Source organism: Oncorhynchus mykiss, chromosome 28 (genome assembly GCF_057628025.1).
Source record: "Oncorhynchus mykiss isolate SJ-2025 chromosome 28, ASM5762802v1, whole genome shotgun sequence".
NCBI lineage: Eukaryota > Metazoa > Chordata > Actinopteri > Salmoniformes > Salmonidae > Oncorhynchus > Oncorhynchus mykiss.
In genome coordinates, this window is record NC_143049.1 from 43,985,001 (window position 1) to 44,010,910 (window position 25,910).

The following is a 25,910-nucleotide window of genomic DNA, read 5'->3' on the forward strand; positions in this document are numbered from 1 at the left end:
TCTATCACATTTTAAAGCCTTGTAAATGTGTGTGTGAAGTATTTGAATATATGCACGCGCATCGTCTCCACTCTCATTTGGTGACCAGTCAATTAGCAAAAACTATTTTTGGCCACCGCTAATATTTCGGTTTTAGACAGAGTTGCGAAAATCAACTTTAGTTCAGATGGACAGTGTTCTGTGCTGACTGGGTGCGTTCCTGTTCAGATGGACAGTGTTCTGTGCTGACTGGGTGCGTTCCTGTTCAGATGGACAGTGTGCTGTGCTGACTGGGTGCGTTCCAGACCTAGGCATATGCAGATTACAAATCCCATTAGTGCTTTATCGTGTTGATATGGTGGTTCCTCGGACAAACATATTGGAAAGATATGATATTCTGCTCAGATAATGTTTGTATAATTCTGGAACACACCCAGTGCAGAACATGTCTCCCTGTTCCTCCCCATTAAACGTTACCGGATCTTACCGTTAGAGGAGGCCAGACCGGAGACAGAACAAATCAGTTTGATTTCTATAGACGGGACCGTTGTTTTCACTGGAAATGGCTGGCTTCCCAACTAGGCATAGGCCTATGTACTTGTGATTTGAAACAATCCACAGCTATTAAAAAAATAAAAACAAATAAGTGAATGATCCTCTGTGGCTAAGTCAAGCTCTCTGGTGAAGTATTTTGAATTATTTTATTTAGACAGGAGTAGTTATATAATTTTGGCAAAACATGAATTTATTTTAGGGGAAGCCAGCATCCGAACAGTGCATTGTGCACTCGTCAACTTTCATTTCCAATTCGCAAGTGGCGGAAACCAGAGATCTGTATATAATGACGAGATGCTCATGGATCCGCCCTAAAAAATGTGAGTCCTTGTCCCAAGTGCAGGAATGCCGGCAATAAGCTTAGGACTGCATGTTATCCACATTGAAACGCATTGGGTTTAGTCAGGACAGATGTTGGCGAGAGTGAGCTCTCTCGCTTCGCCTCTTCCTCTCTGCTGAAACTAACGAGCAAAACAGCGTCCCCCTCTCTTCCTATATGTAGCCCATGTATCTGATGCTGTCTGGCCAGAAATAGTATGACATGCCATATTCTGGTCTTGACAGCATCAGATACAGTTGGGCAAAAAAGTATTTAGTCAGCCACCAATTGTGCAAGTTCTCCCACTTAAAAAGATGAGAGAGGCCTGTAATTTTCATCATAGGTACATTTCAACTATGACAGACAAACTGAGAAAAAAAATCCAGAAAATCACATTGTAGGATTTTTTATGAATTTATTTGCAAATTATGGTGGAAAATAAGTATTTGGTCACCTACAAACAAGCAAGATTTCTGGCTCTCACAGACCTGTAACTTCTTCTTTAAGAGGCTCCTCTGTCCTCCACTCGTTACCTGTATTAATGGCACCTGTTTGAACTTGTTATCAGTATAAAAGACACCTGTCCAAAACCTCAAACAGTCACACTCCAAACTCCACTATAGCCAAGACCAAAGAGCTGTCAAAGGACACCAGAAACAACATTGTAGACCTGCACCAGGCTGGGAAGACTGAATCTGCAATAGGTAAGCAGCTTGGTTTGAAGAAATCAACTGTGGGAGCAATTATTAGGAAATGGAATACATACAAGACCACTGATAATCTCCCTCGATCTGGGGCTCCACGCAAGATCCCACCCCGTGGGGTCAAAATGATCACAAGAACGGTGAGCAAAAATCCCAGAACCACACCTAGTGAATGACCTGCAGAGAGCTGGGACCAAAGTAACAAAGCCTACCATCAGTAACACACTACGCCGTCAGGGACTCAAATCCTGCAGTGCCAGACGTGTCCCCCTGCTTAAGCCAGTACATGTCCAGGCCCGTCTGAAGTTTGCTATAGAGCATTTGGATGACCCAGAAGAAGATTGAGAGAATGTCATATGGTCAGATGAAACCAAAATATAACTTTTTGGTAAAAACTCAACTCGTCGTGTTTGGAGGACAAAGAATGCTGAGTTGCATCCAAAGAACACCATACAGTGCCTTGCGAAAGTATTCGGCCCCCTTGAACTTTGCGACCTTTTGCCACATTTCAGGCTTCAAACATAAAGATATAAAACTGTATTTTTTTGTGAAGAATCAACAACAAGTGGGACACAATCATGAAGTGGAACGACATTTATTGGATATTTCAAACTTTTTTAACATCAAAAACTGAAAAATTGGGCGTGCAAAATTATTCAGCCCCCTTAAGTTAATACTTTGTAGTGCCACCTTTTGCTGCGATTACAGCTGTAAGTCGCTTTGGGTATGTCTCTATCAGTTTTGCACATCGAGAGACTGACATTTTTTCCCATTCCTCCTTGCAAAACAGCTCGAGCTCAGTGAGGTTGGATGGAGAGCATTTGTGAACAGCAGTTTTCAGTTCTTTCCACAGATTCTCGATTGGATTCAGGTCTGGACTTTGACTTGGCCATTCTAACACCTGGATATGTTTATTTTTTAACCATTCCATTGTAGATTTTGCTTTATGTTTTGGATCATTGTCTTGTTGGAAGACAAATCTCCGTCCCAGTCTCAGGTCTTTTGCAGACTCCATCAGGTTTTCTTCCAGAATGGTCCTGTATTTGGCTCCATCCATCTTCCCATCAATTTGAACCATCTTCCCTGTCCCTGCTGAAGAAAAGCAGGCCCAAACCATGATGCTGCCACCACCATGTTTGACAGTGGGGATGGTGTGTTCAGGGTGATGAGCTGTGTTGCTTTTACGCCAAACATAACGTTTTGCATTGTTGCCAAAAAGTTCAATTTTGGTTTCATCTGACCATAGCACCTTCTTCCACATGTTTGGTGTGTCTCCCAGGTGGCTTGTGGCAAACTTTAAACAACACTTTTTATGGATATCTTTAAGAAATGGCTTTCTTCTTGCCACTCTTCCATAAAGGCCAGATTTGTGCAATATACGACTGATTGTTGTCCTATGGACAGAGTCTCCCACCTCAGCTCTAGATCTCTGCAGTTCATCCAGAGTGATCATGGGCCTCTTGGCTGCATCTCTGATAAGTCTTCTCCTTGTATGAGCTGAAAGTTTAGAGGGACGGCCAGGTCTTGGTAGATTTGCAGTGGTCTGATACTCCTTCCATTTCAATATTATCGCTTGCACAGTGCTCCTTGGGATGTTTAAAGCTTGGGAAATCTTTTTGTATCAAAATCCGGCTTTAAACTTCTTCACAACAGTATCTCGGACCTGCCTGGTGTGTTCCTTGTTCTTCATGATGCTCTCTGCGCTTTTGACGGACCTCTGAGACTATCACAGTGCAGGTGCATTTATACGGAGATTTGATTACACACAGGTGGATTGTATTTATCATCATTAGTCATTTAGGTCGTCATTGGATCATTCAGAGATCCTCACTGAACTTCTGGAGAGAGTTTGCTGCACTGAAAGTAAAGGGGCTGAATAATTTTGCACGGCCAATTTTCCAGTTTTTGATTTGTTAAAAAAGTTTGAAATATCCAATAAATGTCGTTCCACTTCATGATTGTGTCCCACTTGTTGATTCTTCACAAAAAAATACAGTTTTATATCTTTATGTTTGAAGCCTGAAATGTGGCAAAAGGTCGCAAAGTTCAAGGGGGCCGAATACTTTCGCAAGGCACTGTACCTACTGTGAAGCATGGGGGTGGAAACATCATGCTTTGGGGCTGTTTTTCTGCAAAGGGACCAGGACGACTGATCCGTGTAAAGGAAAGAATGAATGCGCCCATGTATCGTGAGATTTTGAGTGAAAACCTCCTTCCATCAGCAAGGGCATTGAAGATGAATTGTGGCTGGGTCTTTCAGCATGACAATGATCCCAAACACACCGCCCGGGCAACGAAGGAGTGGCTTCGTAAGAAGCATTTCAAGGTCCTGGAGTGGCCTAGCCAGTCTCCAGATCTCAACCCCATAGCAAATCTTTGGAGGGAGTTGAAAGTCTGTGTTGCCCAGCAACAGCCCCAAAACATCACTGCTCTAGAGGAGATCTGCATGGAGGAATGGGACAAAATACCAGCAACAGTGTGTGAAAACCTTGTGAAGACTTACAGAAAACGTTTGACCTCTGTCATTGCCAACAAAGGGTATATAACAAAGTATTGAGATAAACTTTTGTTATTGACCAAATACTTATTTTCCACCATAATTTGCAAATAAATTCATTAAAAATCCTACAATGTGATTTTCTGGATTTTTTTTCTCATTTTGTCTGTCATAGTTGGAGTGTACCTATGATGAAAATTACAGGCCTCTCTCATCTTTTTAAGTGGTAGAACTTGCACATTTGGTGGCTGACTAAATACTTTTTTGCCCCACTGTAACTCTATAACTCTCAATCTGCACAATGGTCCATCTGTATAACTGTCCATCTGTATAACTGTCCAGGCATCGGTATAATTGTCCATCTGCATAACTCTCCATCTGTATAGCTGTCCATCTATTTAACTGTCCAGGAATCTTTATAACTGTCCATCTCTATAAATGTCCATCCCTTTAACTGTCCACACATCTGTATAACTGTCCATCTGTATAACTGTCTATCTGTATAACTGTCCATCTGTATAATTGCCCATCTGTATAATTGTCCAGGAATCTGTATAATTGTCCAGGAATCTGTATAACTGTCCATCTGTATAACTGTCCATCTGTATAACTATATAACTGAACATCTGTATAACTGTCCATCTGCATAACTGTCCAGGAATCTGTATAACTATCCAGGAATCTGTATAACTGTCCAGAAATCTCTATAACTGTCCATCTCTATAACTGTCCATCTGCATAACTGTCCATCTGTATAAATGTCCATCTGTATAATTGTCCAGGAATCTGTATAACTGTCCATCTCCATAAATGTCCATCTGTATAACTATATAACTCAACATCTGTATAACTGTCCATCTGTATAACTGTCCAGGAATCTGTATAACTATCCAGGAATCTGTATAACTGTCCAGAAATCTGTATAACTGTCCATCTCTATAACTGTCTATCTGTATAACTATATAACTACCCATCCGTATAACTGTCCAGGCATCTGCATAACTGTCAATCTGTATATATTATAACTGTCCAGACATCTGTATAACTATCCATCTGTAGAACTGTTCAGGAATCTGTACGAACCCAGGTGAGATACAGTCATTCTATGCAAATGTGATGTCATTTGTGGATTTAAGTTTTTAAAGTGTGTGTGTGTGTTTGTGTTTGTCATGTCAGGTAGGAAGAGAGGATGATGATGATGAGGTCAGAGTTCATCGTGCTGTGTTTACTGTTTGGAGCTGCAGCGCACGTCCAGGCCTTCCCAGAATGCAACAGTGAGTTCCCTTCCTACAATGCACAGCTCTAGTTCTGACATCATACTGACATCATACTCCAGTCTGCATTTGCATCCCAAATGGCACCCTATTCCCAACAGGGTGCCATATTATTGACCAGAGCTCTATTTGACCAGAGCTCTATTTGGCCAGAGCTCTATTTGGCCAGAGCTCTATTTGACCAGAGCTCTATTTGGCCAGAGCTCTATTTGACCAGAGCTCTATTTGGCCAGAGCTCTATTTGACCAGAGCTCTATTTGACCAGAGCTCTATTTGACCAGAGCTCTATTTGGCCAGAGCTCTATTTGGCCAGAGCTCTATTTGACCAGAGCTCTATTTGGCCAGAGCTCTATTTGACCAGAGCTCTATTTGACCAGAGCTCTATTTGACCAGAGCTCTATTTGACCAGAGCTCTATTTGACCAGAGCTCTTTGTAAAATGTGTTTGTCATTTCTCAGACTTTGATGTTCTGTAGTTTGGATGTCCAATAGGGCGTAGTGCTCTGTTTACACTTGACAAGAAGTAATACTTTGACTTGGGCTATTTTGAGATTTCATTGGATGTTTGTTTGTGTTTACATGTACATGCGTGTGTATGTTATCATATGCCCTAACGTGTGTGTGTTATCATGTGTCCAAACGTGTGTGTGTGTGTTATCATGTGCCCTAACGTGTGTGTGTCCTACAGAGAAGCATGAGTGTCCTATAGACGTGTACTTTACGATCGACACGTCTGAGACCATCGCCCTGCAAGAACCTCCCCCTGGATCACTGGTGGAGAGCATTAAGGTTCCTACTACTACAACTATATTATAATGTCCCCCCTCCCCCTGGATCACTGGTGGAGAGCATTAAGGTTCCTACTACTACAACTATATTATAATGTCCCCCCTCCCCCTAGATCACTGGTGGAGAGCATTAAGGTTCCTACTACTACAACTATATTATAATGTCCCCCTCCCCTAGATCACTGGTGGAGAGCATTAAGGTTCCTACTACTACAACTATATTATAATGTCCCCCCTCCCCCTGGATCACTGGTGGAGAGCATTAAGGTTCCTACTACTACAACTATATTATAATGTCCCCCCTCCCCCTGGATCACTGGTGGAGAGCATTAAGGTTCCTACTACTACAACTATATTATAATGTCCCCCCTCCCCCTAGATCACTGGTGGAGAGCATTAAGGTTCCTACTACTACAACTATATTATAATGTCCCCCCTCCCCCTGGATCACTGGTGGAGAGCATTAAGGTTCCTACTACTACAACTATATTATAATGTCCCCCCTCCCCTGGATCACTGGTGGAGAGCATTAAGGTTCCTACTACTACAACTATATTATAATGTCCCCCCTCCCCCTGGATCACTGGTGGAGAGCATTAAGGTTCCTACTACTACAACTATATTATAATGTCCCCCCTCCCCCTAGATCACTGGTGGAGAGCATTAAGGTTCCTACTACTACAACTATATTATAATGTCCCCCCTCCCCCTAGATCACTGGTGGAGAGCATTAAGGTTCCTACTACTACAACTATATTATAATGTCCCCCCTCCCCCTGGATCACTGGTGGAGAGCATTAAGGTTCCTACTACTACAACTATATTATAATGTCCCCCCTCCCCCTAGATCACTGGTGGAGAGCATCATCGTTCCTGTTTTGATTGATTGATTGATTGATTGATTGATTTCACCTTTTACTGCAACACTATAATTACAATATTAGTATGTTACATTTAAATATATTTTATTATTAAGTTAACCTTTTTAGCACTTATTTATAAACTCTTATTTATAATATTTTATTTATAAACTCTTATTTATAATCTCTTATTTATAATCTCTTATTTATAATCTCTTATTTATAAACTCTTATTTATAAACTCTTATTTATAATCTCTTATTTATAAACTCTTATTTATAAACTCTTATTTATAATCTCTTATTTATAATCTCTTATTTATAAACTCTTATTGCTCCTTAATGTGTGTGCAGATGTTTACAGAGCGTTTTGATAGATAGATAGATAGATACAGTAGATAGATGGATGTCTAACCCCTTCCTCCTCCTCGATGTGTGTGCAGATGTTTACAGAGCGTTTTGCAGAGCGTCTGGAGGATGCTGACTATAAAGGTCTGGTCCAGATCAGATGGCAGTTAGGAGGACTACACTTCTCCCAGAGACAACAGGTCTTCAGTCGCATACAGGCCAAGGACGCCTTCATCCAGGTGGGTCAAATTCACACACACTCACACGCACGCACGCACGTAGCACACACACACACACGCACGCACGCACGCACACACACGCACGCACGTAGCACACACACAAACACACGTTTGCACGCACACATACACACACATGTACTTATTTAAAACACACACACACACACACACACACACACACACACACACACACACACACACACACACACACACACACAGGTTGACCCTGCATGGGGCACAACATTAAAGACAGTTTCATACAGGTTGAACCTACATGTTGTTGTTGTTTCTGGGGTATACAGTAACTGTTGTTGTTGTTTCAGGGGGTTCGGGGTATACGGTATCTAGGTAAGGGAACCTACATCGACTGCGCCCTCGCCAACATGACACAGGAAATGACACGCTCGCCTTCGGACCCCAGGGCACTGCGATTCGCTGTCGTCATCACCGACGGTCACGTGACAGGAAACCCGTGCGGCGGGGTGAAGGTGACGGCGGAACGAGCGCGCGACGAGGCCATCAGAATGTTTGTGGTCGCGGCCACGAAGAACGTGGACGAGACGGGTCTGAGGGAGATCGCTAACTCTCCGGCCAACGTCTACAGAAAAGACTTCCTGGCTGTCGACCTCAGTGGCAACAGGCCTGTTATACAGCTGGACACTATAGACCGCATCATCAAGACCATGGTAACACACACTAACACACACACACACTGTGATGATGATGTACTATAGTTTAATATTTAAATTCTTTATTTTGTCTTTTTCCAGACCCATCTGGCCTATCAGGAGGTGAGACTGAGGACAACAATATCACTGTTACCATACAATCAACATACTGTTGTAGCATACCTGGTGACATATCACTATATATACACACAATATATCCAAAGTATGTGGACACCAATTCAAATGAGTGGATTCGGCTATTTCAGCTACACTCGTTGCTGACAGGTGTATACAATTAAGTACACAGCCATGCAATCTCCATAGACAAACATTGGCAGTAGAATGGCCCTTACTGAAGAGCTCAGTGACTTTCAACATGGCACCGTCATAGGATGCCACCTTTCCAACAAGTCAGTTTGTCAAATGTCTGCCCTGATAGAGCTGCCCTGGTCAACTGTAAGTGCTGTTATTGTGAAGTGGAAACGTCTAGGAGCAACAACGGCTCAGCCACGAAGTGGTAGGCCACACAAGCTCACAGAACTGGACCGCCGAGTACTGAAGCATGTAAAAAATTGTCTGTCCTCGGTTGCATCACTCACTACCGAGTTCCAAACTGCCTCTGGAAGCAACATCAGCACAAGAACTGTTTGTCGCGAGCTTCATGATATGGGTTTTCATGTCCGAGCAGCCGCACACAAGCCCCAGATCATCTTGCCCAATGCCAAGTATTGGCTGGCGTGGTGTAAAGCTCATCACCATTGGACTGTGGAGCAGTGGAAACACGTTCTCTGGAGTGGTGAATCGCGCTTTACAATCTGGCAGTCTGACGGTCTAATCTTGGTTTGGAGGATGCCAGGAGAACGCTACCTGCCAAAATGCATACTACCAACTGTAAAGTTTGGTGGAGGAGGAATAATGGGTCGAGGATGTTTTTCATGGTTCGGGCTCCTTAGTTCCAGTGAAGGGAAATCTTAACACTACAGCATACAATGACATTCTAGACAATTCTGTGCTTCCAACTTTGTGGCAACAGTTTGGGGAAGGCCCTTTCCTGTTTCAGAATGACAATGCCCCCGTGCACAAAGCAAGGTCTATACAGAAATGGTTTGTCGAGATCGGTGTGGAAGAACTTGACTGGCCTGCACAGAGCCCTGACCTCAACCCCATCGAACACCTTTGGGATGAATTGGAACGCCGACTGCGAGCCAGGCCTAATCGCCCAACATCAGTACCCGACCTCACTAATGTTCTTATGGCTGAATGGAAGCAAGTCCCCTCAGAAATGTTCCAACATCTAGTGGAAAGCCTTCCCAGAAGAGTGGAGGCTGTTATAGCAGCAATGTTCCAACATCTAGTGGAAAGCCTTCCCAGAAGAGTGGAGGCTGTTATAGCAACAAAGGAGGGACCAACTCCATATTAATGCCCATGATTTTGGAATGAGATGTTTGATGAGCAGGTGTCCATATACTTTTGATCATGATGTAGTGTATATATATACATTAGAGGTTTGATTATTTATTCATTGATTGATTGATTGATACTAAATATCTCTGATTGATTGATTGATACTAGATATCTTTGTTTCTCCCTGTCTGATTGATTGATTGATACTAAATATCTCTGTTTATCCCTGTCTGATTGATTGATTGATACTAGATATCTCTGTTTCTCCCATGTTAGTGCTACAAGGTGAAGTGTCTAGAGACAGAAGGACCTCCTGGTCCCAAAGGACACAGAGGACAGAAGGTACACACACACACAGACAGACACACAGACAGACACACAGACAGACACACACACACACACACACACAGACAGACAGACAGACACACAGACACATAGACAGACACACAGTCAGTTGTTCTCCTCCTCTCTGGTTTCTCCCGTTAAAGGGCCATCCACACCAAGGACGATAATGATAAACTATACATGAATATACATAACGCTGTAGGTCTATTAATAATGTGGGATCACAGACCATCCTACTGCACCCTGCAGGTCTATTAATAACAGACCATCCTACTGCACCCTGCAGGTCTATTAATAACAGACCATCCTACTGCACCCTGCAGGTCTATTAATAACAGACCATCCTACTGCACCCTGCAGGTCTATTAATAACAGACCATCCTACTGCACCCTGCAGGTCTATTAATAACAGACCATCCTACTGCACCCTGCAGGTCTATTAATAATGTGGGATTACAGACCATCCTACTGCACCCTGCAGGTCTATTAATAACAGACCATCCTACTGCACCCTGTAGGTCTATTAATAACAGACCATCCTACTGCACCCTGCAGGTCTATTAATAACAGACCATCCTACTGCACCCTGCAGGTCTATTAATAACAGACCATCCTACTGCACCCTGCAGGTCTATTAATAATGTGGGATCACAGACCATCCTACTGCACCCTGCAGGTCTATTAATAATGTGGGATCACAGACCATCCTACTGCACCCTGCATGCCTATTAATAATGTGGGATCACAGACCATCCTACTGCACCCTGTAGGTCTATTAATAATTAATAATGTGGGATCACAGACCATCCTACTGCACCCTGTATTAATAACAGACCATCCTACTGCACCCTGCAGGTCTATTAATAACAGACCATCCTACTGCACCCTGTAGGTCTATTAATAACAGACCATCCTACTGCACCCTGTAGGTCTATTAATAACATACCATCCTACTGCACCCTGCAGGTCTATTAATAACAGACCATCCTACTGCACCCTGCAGGTCTATTAATAATGTGGGATTACAGACCATCCTACTGCACCCTGTAGGTATATTAATAACATACCACCCTACTGCACCCTGCAGGTCTATTAATAATGTGGGATCACAGACCATCCTACTGCATCCTGCAGGTCTATTAATAACAGACCATCCTACTGCAACCTGCAGGTCTATTAATAACAGACCATCCTACTGCACCCTGCAGGTCTATTAATAATGTGGGATTACAGACCATCCTACTGCACCCTGTAGGTCTATTAATAACAGACCACCCTACTGCACCCTGCGGGTCTATTCATAATGTGGGATCACAGACCATCCTACTGCACCCATAACATACCATCCTACTGCACCCTGCAGGTCTATTAATAATGTGGGATTACATACCATCCTACTGCACCCTGTAGGTCTATTAATAACAGACCACCCTACTGCACCCTGCAGGTCTATTAATAATGTGGGATCACAGACCATCCTACTGCACCCTGCAGGTCTATTAATAACAGACCATCCTACTGCAACCTGCAGGTCTATTAATAACAGACCATCCTACTGCACCCTGTAGGTCTATTAATAATGTGGGATCACATACCATCCTACTGCACCCTGCAGGTCTATTAATAATGTGGGATCACAGACCATCCTACTGCACCCTGCAGGTCTATTAATAACAGACCATCCTACTGCAACCTGCAGGTCTATTAATAACAGACCATCCTACTGCACCCTGCAGGTCTATTAATAATGTGGGATCACAGACCATCCTACTGCACCCTGCAGGTCTATTAATAATGTGGGATCACAGACCATCCTACTGCACCCTGCAGGTCTATTAATAACAGACCATCCTACTGCACCCTGTAGGTCTATTAATTAGTTTTTAGACAAAAACATGATTCTATCTGGGCTACAACACAGTGCATTGGGGAATTTATTATTGCTATCAAGTGACTACGCTATTGTTTAGGGCTGTAAACTGCAGTGATGTAGGCTAATTTGAATAACCGCCTAAACATCCTGTTTCGAATGCATGTTAATGCCAAAATAACTTCCCTAGGCCTGATATGCAACCATTTGGATCTGTTTTCGACAGTTTACGAGGTCCAGAAAGGAAGCAGGCCACTAATATCTTGTGTTTACAGGGGATCAAAGGAGACAATGGTAACGCCGGTCTTAAAGGAGACAGGGGAAGACAGGGCGACCCCGGCATCGAGGGTCCCATTGGTCAACCAGGAGTCAAGGTAATGCTTCATGCTCCTCCCATTCACACACACTACCAGTAGTTATGTATGCTAAAGATGCAAATGTGACTAGTAATACCAGTAATAATGTATTTATATATAGTGACTAGTAATAATGTGTTTATATGTAGTGACTAGTAATACCAGCAATAATGTATTTATATATAGTGACTAGTAATACCAGCAATAATGTATTTATATATAGTGACTAGTAATAATGTATTTATATGTAGTGACTAGTAATAATGTATTTATATATAGTGACTAGTAATACCAGCAATAATGTATTTATATATAGTGACTAGTAATAATGTATTTATATGTAGTGACTAGTAATACCAGTAATAATGTATTTATATGTAGTGACTAGTAATACCAGCAATAATGTATTTATATATAGTGACTAGTAATACCAGTAATAATGTATTTATATGTAGTGACTAGTAATACCAGTAATAATGTATTTATATGTAGTGACTAGTAATACCAGTAATAATGTGTTTATATATAGTGACTAGTAATACCAGTAATAATGTATTTATATATAGTGACTAGTAATACCACTAATAATGTATTTATATGTAGTGAGTAGTAATAATGTGTTTATATGTAGTGACTAGTAATAATGTGTTTATATATAGTGACTAGTAATAATGTATTTATATGTAGTGACTAGTAATACCAGTAACAATGTATTTATATATAGCGACTAGTAATAATGTGTTTATATGTAGTGACTAGTAATAATGTATTTATATATAGTGACTAGTAATACCAGTAACAATGTATTTATATATAGTGACTAGTAATACCAGTAATAATGTATTTATATGTAGTGACTAGTAATAATGTATTTATATATAGTGACTAGTAATACCAGTAACAATGTATTTATATATAGTGACTAGTAATACCAGCAATAATGTATTTATATGTAGTGACTAGTAATACCAGTAATAATGTATTTATATGTAGTGACTAGTAATACCAGTAATAATGTATTTATATGTAGTGACTAGTAATAATGTATTTATATATAGTGACTAGTAATACCAGTAACAATGTATTTATATATAGTGACTAGTAATACCAGTAATAATGTATTTATATGTAGTGACTAGTAATAATGTATTTATATATAGTGACTAGTAATACCAGTAACAATGTATTTATATATAGTGACTAGTAATACCAGCAATAATGTATTTATATGTAGTGACTAGTAATACCAGTAATAATGTATTTATATATAGTGACTAGTAATACCAGTAACAATGTATTTATATATAGTGACTAGTAATACCAGCAATAATGTATTTATATGTAGTGACTAGTAATACCAGTAATAATGTATTTATATGTAGTGACTAGTAATACCAGTAATAATGTATTTATATGTAGTGACTAGTAATAATGTATTTATATATAGTGACTAGTAATACCAGTAACAATGTATTTATATATAGTGACTAGTAATACCAGTAATAATGTATTTATATGTAGTGACTAGTAATACCAGTAACAATGTATTTATATGTAGTGACTAGTAATACCAGTAATAATGTATTTATATATAGTGACTAGTAATATCAGTAATAATGTATTTATATGTAGTGACTAGTAATACCAGTAACAATGTATTTATATGTAGTGACTAGTAATACCAGCAATAATGTATTTATATATAGTGACTAGTAATAATGTATTTATATATAGTGACTAGTAATAATGTATTTATATATAGTGACTAGTAATAATGTATTTATATATAGTGACTAGTAATAATGTATTTATATGTAGTGACTAGTAATACCAGTAATAATGTATTTATATATAGTGACTAGTAATAATGTATTTATATATAGTGACTAGTAATAATGTATTTATATATAGTGACTAGTAATAATGTATTTATATATAGTGACTAGTAATAATGTATTTATATATAGTGACTAGTAATAATGTATTTATATGTAGTGACTAGTAATACCAGTAATAATGTATTTATATGTAGTGACTAGTAATAATGTATTTATATATAGTGACTAGTAATAATGTATTTATATGTAGTGACTAGTAATACCAGTAATAATGTATTTATATGTAGTGACTAGTAATACCAGTAATAATGTATTTATATATAGTGACTAGTAATAATGTATTTATATGTAGTGACTAGTAATACTAGTAATAATGTATTTATATGTAGTGACTAGTAATAATGTATTTATATATAGTGACTAGTAATAATGTATTTATATATAGTGACTAGTAATAATGTATTTATATGTAGTGACTAGTAATACCAGTAACAATGTATTTATATATAGTGACTAGTAATACCAGTAACAATGTATTTATATATAGTGACTAGTAATACCAGTAATAATGTATTTATATATAGTGACTAGTAATATCAGTAATTATGTGTGTTGTTTCCCTAATGGCTGTTGTTCTGTTGATCTGTGTTCTGTGCTCTGTTGTTGTGTTGTTCTGATTTCTGTTCTGTTCTTGTAGGGTGAAATCGGTCTGGAGGGTGAAAAGGTGAGATAAATATTTAATTAGGTATTATTTATTGATTTTCAGATCTGGGCAGCGTGGGACTCGAGGAAGATTCTGTGTTATTGCTGAGTGTGTGTGTTTTCAGGGAGAGATCGGAGCTGAGGGGACGAAGGGTGTGGCCGGCCTCGCTGGACGCAACGGGACGGACGGACAGAAGGGGAAGATCGGGCGCATCGGCGCTCCCGGCTGCAAAGGAGATCCAGGAGACAGGGTATGTTCTGAGAAACCTGACGAGATCCAGGAGACAGGGTATGTTCTGATAAACCTGACTCGACCCAGGAGACAGGGTATGTTCTGAGAAACCTGACGAGATCCAGGAGACAGGGTATGTTCTGAGAAACCTGACTAGATCCAGGAGACAGGGTATGTTCTGAGAAACCTGACTAGATCCAGGAGACAGGGTATGTTCTGAGAAACCTGACTAGATCCAGGAGACAGGGTATGTTCTGAGAAACCTGACTAGATCCAGGAGACAGGGTATGTTCTGAGAAACCTGACTAGATCCAGGAGACAGGGTATGTTCTGAGAAACCTGACTAGATCCAGGAGACAGGGTATGTTCTGAGAAACCTGACTAGATCCAGGAGACAGGGTATGTTCTGAGAAACCTGACTAGATCCAGGAGACAGGGTATGTTCTGAGAAACCTGACTAGATCCAGGAGACAGGGTATGTTCTGAGAAACCTGACTAGATCCAGGAGACAGGGTATGTTCTGAGAAACCTGACTAGATCCAGGAGACATGGTATGTTCTGAGAAACCTGACTAGATCCAGGAGACAGGGTATGTTCTGAGAAACCTGACTAGATCCAGGAGACAGGGTATGTTCTGAGAAACCTGACTAGATCCAGGAGACAGGGTATGTTCTGAGAAACCTGACTCGACCCAGGAGACAGGGTATGTTCTGAGAAACCTGACTAGATCCAGGAGACAGGGTATGTTCTGAGAAACCTGACTAGATCCAGGAGACAGGGTATGTTCTGAGAAACCTACAGGAACAGCGCCAGAACTGGGAACAGACAGGCGACAATCAATGCAGCAGCAGGGAACAGAGCAGGGAACTGGGAACACAGACAGGGGAGGTAATAAACAGGTGATAGAGTCCAGGTGAGTCCAATATCGCTGATGCGTGTGACTAGGGAAGGCAGGTGGGGGGGGGGGGGGGGGGGGGGGGGGGGGCAGGAGGGGGAGGAGGAGGGAGAGTAGGCGTGACACATCTAGTATATGTTACTATTACTAGCAACACTATTGCCTTGATATTTAATTGTGTTCTCAACAAACCTGAATTCTACTTCAAGTAAACCAACCCTTGAAATCGTGTTGTTGATTTGTGGTTGAAATGAGTGTACATTGATCACTATTTTCCCTGTGTGTGTGTGTGTGTGTGTGTGTGTGTGTGTGTCTGACAACAGGGTCCTGATGGTCACCCAGGAGACGCGGGCAATGGTGGACTTCCTGGAACAGACGGAGAGAAGGTACGCGATTGAGATCAAACAGAATTTTAATAACAAAATTACAACGCCTCGTTTGCTGCTTGGACCCTAGTTATACAATCACCGTGTTTGTGTCTCCAGGGAGATCCCGGTCGACCAGGAAGCGCAGGCCCCCTCGGCCCGGTGGGAGACGCTGGACCTAAGGTAAACAGGAAGTCACTGCACACGATATGATGTTACTTGCTACATCCCAGTGTTCCGTACAGCTCTGACATCAGAGGGATCATCCCTGACCTCTGTTGCTCTCCACGGCTCCTCTCTGGTTGTTAGGCCAGGGACCCGTGTCGTGGAAATTTCCTGTATTTACCAAATCATGAGAGCAAACCACACACAAGTCAGAGTTATCATAAAGTCCATCTTTAATTATATGAGCTCCATCACAACCCTGTGACTCTCAGATCAATTCAGTGTCTATAAATGAATTCTCTGAGAGTCCCTTACACGTTGCAACTGAGATCCTTTATAGCAAAGACACACATAGCCAGACAGCATTGGCCATAATTTATCGTTCAGCTTTGTCTCCTAAACTATGTCATTTTCTCAAACTCAGAACCATAAACCAATCCTCCATATCAACAGGCATATATCAAATCCATCCTATCTTGACAAGATCACAGAGACACACTGACTGGCACACAGACATTGTGGAGCCAAGAGATGCACGCTTGACCTCTCCCCTCTCTCCGGCCCAAGTAACTTAGTCCTGACAGAGAACAGATACTGCAACCCCGCCACAGTATTATACAAAAATAAACATTCTGATGAGAAGTAACTTATAAACATATGAAGAATATAAAACATCTTACCTATGTTACAAACCAATTCTGATTATTCCCCAACACCCGATAGAAAGGTTAGAGGTCAAAGTTAGAGGTCAAAGGGTAAATAACCTTGTTGTCTTCCTCCTCCTCAGGGTGAGAGAGGGAGTCCCGGCTCGCCTGGCTTCCCTGGAGCCAAAGGAACACCAGTAAGAAGCTCTACTCCACACATACTACAACACTCTAACTGGCACAACAATGTAAAATACTGTATGTCAGATAATCCTTTGTGTGTCTCTTCTAGGGAACTATTGGAGGCCCAGGAGACAAGGGAGAACTGGTGAGACCCTCTGAAACTCTGCATGATGCCACAGGCAACGTGTTCTAGGGAAACTAGCTCTGTGTCTCAATATTGTCTGAACGTTGTGGCCATAGTCTAATGGTTTCTGTCTCTTAACGGTTGTGTAAGGTTTCTCTAATGGTTGTTGGGTTGTTGTGTTTGTAGGGGAGAAGAGGAGACTTTGGGTCAAAGGGGACCCCGGGACCAGACGGAGTTAAAGGAGACAAGGTATGACACAACATCGCTCACACACACTTGCTCTCACACGCACGCGTACACACACACACACACACACACACACACACACACACACACACACTTTCACTCGCTCAGACACAGACACACCCCCTACCTGCCTGTGTTGTCCTTCTGTGTTTCAGGGCGAGGCAGGACCTGAGGGGCTGAGAGGACTGCCAGGTGAAGTAGGAAACAAAGGAACCAAGGGGGACAACGGACTCCCGGGGCCACGCGGGCCCCCCGGTACTTCAGGAGCGGCAGGGAAGAATGTAGGTCACAGATCATAGCTTCACCAGTCCGATCACAATGCTTTCCTAATGTTCTTGTCTTCCTGTATGTGTGTGTGTGTGTGTGTATGTGTGTGTGTGTGTGTGTGTGTGTGTGTGTGTGTGTGTGTGTGTACAGTGCCTTGCGAAAGTATTCGGCCCCCTTGAACTTTGCGACCTTTTGCCACATTTCAGGCTTCAAACATAAAGATATAAAACTGTATTTTTTTGTGAAGAATCAACAACGAGTGGGACACAATCATGAAGTGGAACGACATTTATTGGATATTTCAAACTTTTTTAACAAATCAAAAACTGAAAAATTGGGCGTGCAAAATTATTCAGCCCCTTTACTTTCAGTGCAGCAAACTCTCTCCAGAAGTTCAGTGAGGATCTCTGAATGATCCAATGTTGACCTAAATGACTAATGATGATAAATACAATCCACCTGTGTGTAATCAAGTCTCCGTATAAATGCACCTGCACTGTGATAGTCTCAGAGGTCCGTTAAAAGCGCAGAGAGCATCATGAAGAACAAGGAACACACCAGGCAGGTCCGAGATACTGTTGTGAAGAAGTTTAAAGCCGGATTTGGATAGAAAAAGATTTCCCAAGCTTTAAACATCCCAAGGAGCACTGTGCAAGCGATAATATTGAAATGGAAGGAGTATCAGACCACTGCAAATCTACCAAGACCTGGCCGTCCCTCTAAACTTTCAGCTCATACAAGGAGAAGACTGATCAGAGATGCAGCCAAGAGGCCCATGATCACTCTGGATGAACTGCAGAGATCTACAGCTGAGGTGGGAGACTCTGTCCATAGGACAACAATCAGTCATATAGTGCACAAATCTGGCCTTTATGGAAGAGTGGCAAGAAGAAAGCCATTTCTTAAAGATATCCATAAAAAGTGTTGTTTAAAGTTTGCCACAAGCCACCTGGGAGACACACCAAACATGTGGAAGAAGGTGCTCTGGTCAGATGAAACCAAAATTGAACTTTTTGGCAACAATGCAAAACGTTATGTTTGGCGTAAAAGCAACACAGCTGAACACACCATCCCCACTGTCAAACATGGTGGTGGCAGCATCATGGTTTGGGCCTGCTTTTCTTCAGCAGGGACAGGGAAGATGGTTAAAATTGATGGGAAGATGGATGGAGCCAAATACAGGACCATTCTGGAAGAAAACCTGATGGAGTCTGCAAAAGACCTGAGACTGGGACAGAGATTTGTCTTCCAACAAGACAATAATCCAAAACATAAAGCAAAATCTACAATGGAATGGTTCAAAAATAAACATATCCAGGTGTTAGAATGGCCAAGTCAAAGTCCAGACCTGAATCCAATCGAGAATCTGTGGAAAGAACTGAAAACTGCTGTTCACAAATGCTCTCCATCCAACCTCACTGAGCTCGAGCTGTTTTGCAAGGAGGAATGGAAAAAAAATTCAGTCTCTCGATGTGCAAAACTGATAGAGACATACCCCAAGCGACTTACAGCTGTAATCGCAGCAAAAGGTGGCGCTACAAAGTATTAACTTAAGGGGGCTGAATAATTTTGCACGCCCAATTTTTCAGTTTTTGATTTGTTAAAAAAGTTTGAAATATCCAATAAATGTCGTTCCACTTCATGATTGTGTCCCACTTGTTGTTGATTCTTCACAAAAAAATACAGTTTTATATCTTTATGTTTGAAGCCTGAAATGTGGCAAAAGGTCGCAAAGTTCAAGGGGGCCGAATACTTTCGCAAGACTCTGTGTGTGTGTACATGCTTATGTTATGGTGATATGGTGGCAATTTACAGTAACCACGGGGATGGCATCATAATGTTGCTATGGTAACCACTATCTGTGTAACAGGGTACCCGTGGCGACCCCGGTGATGCCGGACCGAGAGGAGACCCCGGCCTGGCAGGACCAAAGGTGTGTGTGTGTTTGTCTGAGTGTGTGTGTAGTTTGTGTGTGTGTGTTTGTCTGAGTGTGTGTGTGTTTGTCTGAGTGTGTGTGTAGTTGTGTGTGTGTGTTTGTCTGAGTGTGTGTGTAGTTGTGTGTGTCTGTCTGAGTGTGTGTGTAGTTGTGTGTGTGTTTGTCTGAGACTCAGTGATGAGGAGCAGGATGAACTGCAGATGTTACAGATGAGTGAGATGCAAAAGACAACAGAGAAGTTTAACGATCTTCTAGCTGTTGTGGAAGTCAACCTGATATTGCTGTTGACTTCATGCATGGCTGTGACTCTATCTTTAATGCAGGAGGTTCCCCAAACTCAGTTATCGGGACCTCGAGGGGGGCATGTTTTGGGTTTTTGTCCCTAGCACTACACAGCTGATTCAAATGATCAACTAATCATCAAGCTATTGATCATTTGAATCATATGTGGAGTGTTAAGGGCTAAAACCAAAACATGCCCCCAGGCGGACCCAGGGCCGAGTTTGGGAACCGTAATGTGACTGTTTTGACTGTGTTGTGATTGATTGATCTCTGTACTGATCGATTGATTTCTGTGCTGCTGTAGGGCGACGTGGGAAGAGCTGGCTTCAGTTACCCAGGACCAAGAGGACCAACGGTACGCGTACACACACACACACACACACACACACACACACACCAGTGGAGGCTGTTTACAAGGATGGGAGAACCACAGTATAAGCGAGGACTGCACGGAGATGACAAAGCAGGAATGGGAATGAGAAGGCTACTTAGTGTTGGGAAGGGATCACAGCGGTGATTGAATGAGGTATAAGTTGAGGTGTTCGGAGGCTTCAGTCTGGAATGGTAGATGTGCAGAAGATGAATGTGCAAGTAGAGATACTGGGGAGCAAAGGAGCTAAATAAATAAATACAGTATGGGGATGAGGTAGATAGATGGGCTGTTTACAGATGGGCTGTGTACAGGTGCAGTGATCTGTGAGCTGCTCTGACAGCTTGTGCTTAAAGACATTTAAGGACATTTATGGAAAGAGTTTTTGCTTGTGTCTGTCGGGAGTGATGCACTCTGGTGTGAAACACAGAGAAATTGTGCGCGATTTGACAAATCATGAGGCAAAGAAGTCAGCCTCAAAAACAGTAGCCTACTTTGTCCCTGTTTTTAACTTGGACTCAATAGGTCTTATTTTTATTAAATACGCCCTTAGATTGCAATATCTACTAAGATAACATATGGAATTGTTTTTAACATTTAGCCATTTGATTTGGATTTCAGGACCCCTGTAGATATAAATAGATATAAAATATTTGAAAGAACGTAGAATTTGGCTTTTACTACTATAGCACATAGAAACAAATTGAATAACACATTCAGAAATGGCAAAACAGAAAGTTTAAAAAATAGCAGCTCTTTACAGCTCATCACACCCAGTGGCTCTGGGTCTGTTTACAGCTCATCACACCCAGTGGCTCTGGGTCTGTTTACAGCTCATCACACCCAGTGGCTCTGGGTCTGTTTACAGCTCATCACACCCAGTGGCTCTGGGTCTGTTTACAGCTCATCACACCCAGTGGCTCTGGGTCTGTTTACAGCTCATCACACCCAGTGGCTCTGGGTCTGTTTACAGCTCATCACACCCAGTGGCTCTGGGTCTGTTTACAGCTCATCACACCCAGTGGCTCTGGGTCTGTTTACAGCTCATCACACCCAGTGGCTCTGGGTCTGTTTACAGCTCATCACACCCAGTGACTCTGGGTCTGTTTACAGCTCATCACACCCAGTGGCTCTGGGTCTGTTTACAGCTCATCACACCCAGTGGCTCTGGGTCTGTTTACAGCTCATCACACCCAGTGGCTCTGGGTCTGTTTACAGCTCATCACACCCAGTGGCTCTGAGTCTGTTTACAGCTCATCACACCCAGTGGCTCTGGGTCTGTTTACAGCTCAACACACCCAGTGGCTCTGGGTCTGTTTACAGCTCATCACACCCAGTGGCTCTGAGTTTGTTTACAGCTCATCACACCCAGTGACTCTGAGTCTGTTTACAGCTCATCACACCCAGTGACTCTGGGTCTGTTTACAGCTCATCACACCCAGTGGCTCTGGGTCTGTTTACAGCTCATCACACCCAGTGGCTCTGGGTCTGTTTACAGCTCATCACACCCAGTGGCTCTGGGTCTGTTTACAGCTCATCACACCCAGTGGCTCTGGGTCTGTTTACAGCTCATCACACCCAGTGGCTCTGGGTCTGTTTACAGCTCATCACACCCAGTGGCTCTGGGTCTGTTTACAGCTCATCACACCCAGTGGCTCTGGGTCTGTTTACAGCTCATCACACCCAGTGGCTCTGGGTCTGTTTACAGCTCATCACACCCAGTGGCTCTGGGTCTGTTTACAGCTCATCACACCCAGTGGCTCTGGGTCTGTTTACAGCTCATCACACCCAGTGGCTCTGGGTCTGTTTACAGCTCATCACACCCAGTGGCTCTGGGTCTGTTTACAGCTCATCACACCCAGTGGCTCTGGGTCTGTTTACAGCTCATCACACCCAGTGGCTCTGGGTCTGTTTACAGCTCATCACACCCAGTGACTCTGGGTCTGTTTACAGCTCATCACACCCAGTGGCTCTGGGTCTGTTTACAGCTCATCACACCCAGTGGCTCTGGGTCTGTTTACAGCTCATCACACCCAGTGGCTCTGGGTCTGTTTACAGCTCATCACACCCAGTGGCTCTGGGTCTGTTTACAGCTCATCACACCCAGTGGCTCTGGGTCTGTTTACAGCTCATCACACCCAGTGACTCTGGGTCTGTTTACAGCTCATCACACCCAGTGGCTCTGGGTCTGTTTACAGCTCATCACACCCAGTGGCTCTGGGTCTGTTTACAGCTCATCACACCCAGTGGCTCTGGGTCTGTTTACAGCTCATCACACCCAGTGACTCTGGGTCTGTTTACAGCTCATCACACCCAGTGGCTCTGGGTCTGTTTACAGCTCATCACACCCAGTGGCTCTGGGTCTGTTTACAGCTCATCACACCCAGTGGCTCTGGGTCTGTTTACAGCTCATCACACCCAGTGGCTCTGGGTCTGTTTACAGCTCATCACACCCAGTGGCTCTGGGTCTATTTACAGCTCATCACACCCAGTGGCTCTGGGTCTGTTTACAGCTCATCACACCCAGTGGCTCTGGGTCTGTTTACAGCTCATCACACCCAGTGGCTCTGGGTCTGTTTACAGCTCATCACACCCAGTGACTCTGGGTCTGTTTACAGCTCATCACATCCACTTATGTATTTGGTGAATATATTTGAATATATTTAGTATAGTTTATTGAGTAGGATGGTTCCCTGACACACACACACTCCCTAACAGCCTAACACTCTCTCTAACACACCGTCTGACCCTGTGTGTATTCAGGGTGAACGTGGGGAGAAGGGCGGTCCAGGGCCCAGAGGAGGCAGAGGAGACTGTGGCCCCAAGGGAGGACCAGGGGGAAAGGGAACCTCTGGAGAGGAGGGAGAACCAGGGCCTCAGGGAGAACCTGGATTCAGAGGACCAAGAGGAGTGGGTGGACGAGACGTACGTACACAAGCACCCACGCACACACACAGAGACACGCACACAGACACACACACAGACACACACACACAGACACACACACGCGCATACACACACAGACACACACACAGACACACACACACGCACACAGACACACACACGCGCATACACACACAGACACACACACACAGACACACACACAGACACACACACACATACACACACACACACACACGCATACACACACACACACACACACGCGCATACACACACACACACACACACACACAGACACACACACACACACGCGCATACACACACACACACACACACACACACACATACACACAGACAGTACTTCCACACGGTGTGTGTGTGTTTGAGTGTGTTCGAGTGTGTGAGTGTGTTCGAGTGTGTGAGTGTGTTCGAGTGAGTGAGTGTGTGTGAGTGTGTTCGAGTGTGTGAGTGTGTTCGAGTGAGTGAGTGTGTTCGAGTGAGTGAGTGTGTGTGAGTGTGTTCGAGTGTGTGAGTGTGTTCGAGTGAGTGAGTGTGTGTGAGTGTGTTTGAGTGTGTGTGTGTGTGTGTGTTATAATCTGTGTATGAAAGCATCTCCTTTCTCTCTACAGGGAGATCCAGGTCCTGAGGGAGATCCCGGCCTAACAGTAAGAACCTCTATCCCCTCTCACTCTACTCCTCTATCCCCTCTCCCTCTACCCAATCTATCTCCTCTACCCCTCTATCCCCTCTCCATCTATCCCCCCATCCCTCTCCCCCTCTATCCCTCTCCCCCTCTATCCATCTATCCCCCCCTCACTCTATCCCCCCATCCATCTATCCCCTCTATCCATCTATCCCCTCTATCCCCTCTCCATCTATCCCCCTCTATCCCTCTCCCCCTCTATCCCCTCTCCATCTCCCCCCTATCCCTCTCCCCCTCTATCCATCTACCCCCCTCACTCTATCCCCCCTATCCATCTATCCCCTCTACCCCTCTATCCATCTATCCCCCCTATCCCTCTATCACCCCTCCCTCTATCCCTCTATCCCTCTCTCCCCTCTCCTTATCCCTCAATCCCCTTTATCCCTCTCTCTCCATTCCTCTATCCTCTAAATCCCCTCTATCCCTCTTTTGTCATCCCTCTCAGAGAAAGGTCTTGTGATGAAATGTGATGTTTTCATTGTAGGAATGTGATGTTATGAACTACATCAGAGAGACCTGTGGCTGCTGTGGTGAGTTATTCAGACACACACACACACACACATTCACACAAAACACACACACAACAGCCTGAAATCCACGTGTCACATGCCTCCGACTGAGACTTGGTCAGCAGATAATGGCCCTGAATTAACAGGGTGGAATGACGAGGCGAACAATATTGGTATTAATATTAGTATTAATTTCAGTATTAGTATTAATGTCAGTATTAGTATTAATTTCAGTATTGTATTAATTTCCATATGAATTTCAGTATTAGTATTAATTTCAGTATTAGTATGAATTTCATTATTAGTATAAGTATGAATTTCGGGGTTATCATTAATTTCAGTATTAGTATTAATATTAGTATTAGCACTAATTTCAGTATTAGCATTAATTTCAGTATTAGCATTAATTTCAGTATTAGCATTAATTTCAGTATTAGTATTAATTTCAGTACTAGTACGAATTTCAGCATTAGTATTAATTTCAGTATTAGTATTAATTTCATTAATAGTATTAATATCAGTATTAGTATTAATTTCAGCATTAGTATTAATTTCAGTATTAGTATTCATATTAATTTCAGTATTAGTATTAGCATTCATTTCAGTATTTATATTAATTTTAGTAGTAGCATTAATTTCAGTATTAGTATGAATTTCAGTATTAGTATTAATATGAATTTCAGTATTTATATTAATTTTAGTATTAGTATGAATTGCAGTATTTATATTAATTTTAGTATTATTATGAATTTCAGTATTAGTATGAATTTCAGTATTAGTATTAGTATGAATTTCAGTATTAGTATGAATTTCAGAATTCATATTAATTTCAGTATTAGTATTAATTTCAGTATTAGTATTAATTTCAGTATTAGTATTCATATTAATTTCAGTATTAGTATTAGCATTAATTTCAGTATTAGTATGAATTTCAGTATTTATATTAATGTTAGTATTAGTATGAATTGCAGTATTTATATTAATTTTAGTATTAGCATTCATTTCAGTATTAGTATGAATTTCAGTATTAGTATTAATATGAATTTCAGTATTCATATTAATTTTAGTATTAATATGAATTTCAGTATTTATATTAATTTTAGTATTAGTATGAATTGCAGTATTTATATTAATTTTAGTATTAGTATGAATTTCAGTATTAGTATTAGTATGAATTTCAGTATTAGTATTAGTATGAATTTCAGTATTAGTATGCATTTCAGTATTAATATTAATTTCAGTGTTAATATTAATTTCAGTGTTAATATTAATTTCAGTATTAATATTAGTATGAATTTCAGTATTAATATGAATTTCAGTATTAATATTAATTTCAGTGTTAATATT

At 42.0% G+C, this 25,910-nt stretch overlaps 1 protein-coding gene across 1 annotated transcript in view; it reads left to right on the top strand.

Moving 5' to 3' along the window:
- The window catches only part of LOC110508269 (collagen alpha-2(VI) chain), a 47,769-nt gene that overhangs the window by 992 nt on the left and 20,867 nt on the right, over positions 1-25,910 (top strand). Inside the window, exons 2-21 of the mRNA XM_036966129.2 lie at positions 5,231-5,328; positions 6,016-6,116; positions 7,418-7,561; positions 7,882-8,244; positions 8,329-8,349; positions 9,907-9,972; positions 12,121-12,219; positions 14,737-14,763; positions 14,867-14,992; positions 16,192-16,254; positions 16,354-16,416; positions 17,186-17,239; positions 17,335-17,370; positions 17,536-17,598; positions 17,751-17,876; positions 19,733-19,795; positions 20,385-20,435; positions 23,214-23,375; positions 23,981-24,016; positions 24,539-24,584. Coding sequence (XP_036822024.1) covers positions 5,244-5,328; positions 6,016-6,116; positions 7,418-7,561; positions 7,882-8,244; positions 8,329-8,349; positions 9,907-9,972; positions 12,121-12,219; positions 14,737-14,763; positions 14,867-14,992; positions 16,192-16,254; positions 16,354-16,416; positions 17,186-17,239; positions 17,335-17,370; positions 17,536-17,598; positions 17,751-17,876; positions 19,733-19,795; positions 20,385-20,435; positions 23,214-23,375; positions 23,981-24,016; positions 24,539-24,584 — 1,795 coding nt within the window. The 5' untranslated portion in view covers positions 5,231-5,243. The remainder of the gene's footprint in view (positions 1-5,230; positions 5,329-6,015; positions 6,117-7,417; positions 7,562-7,881; positions 8,245-8,328; positions 8,350-9,906; positions 9,973-12,120; positions 12,220-14,736; positions 14,764-14,866; positions 14,993-16,191; positions 16,255-16,353; positions 16,417-17,185; positions 17,240-17,334; positions 17,371-17,535; positions 17,599-17,750; positions 17,877-19,732; positions 19,796-20,384; positions 20,436-23,213; positions 23,376-23,980; positions 24,017-24,538; positions 24,585-25,910) is intronic.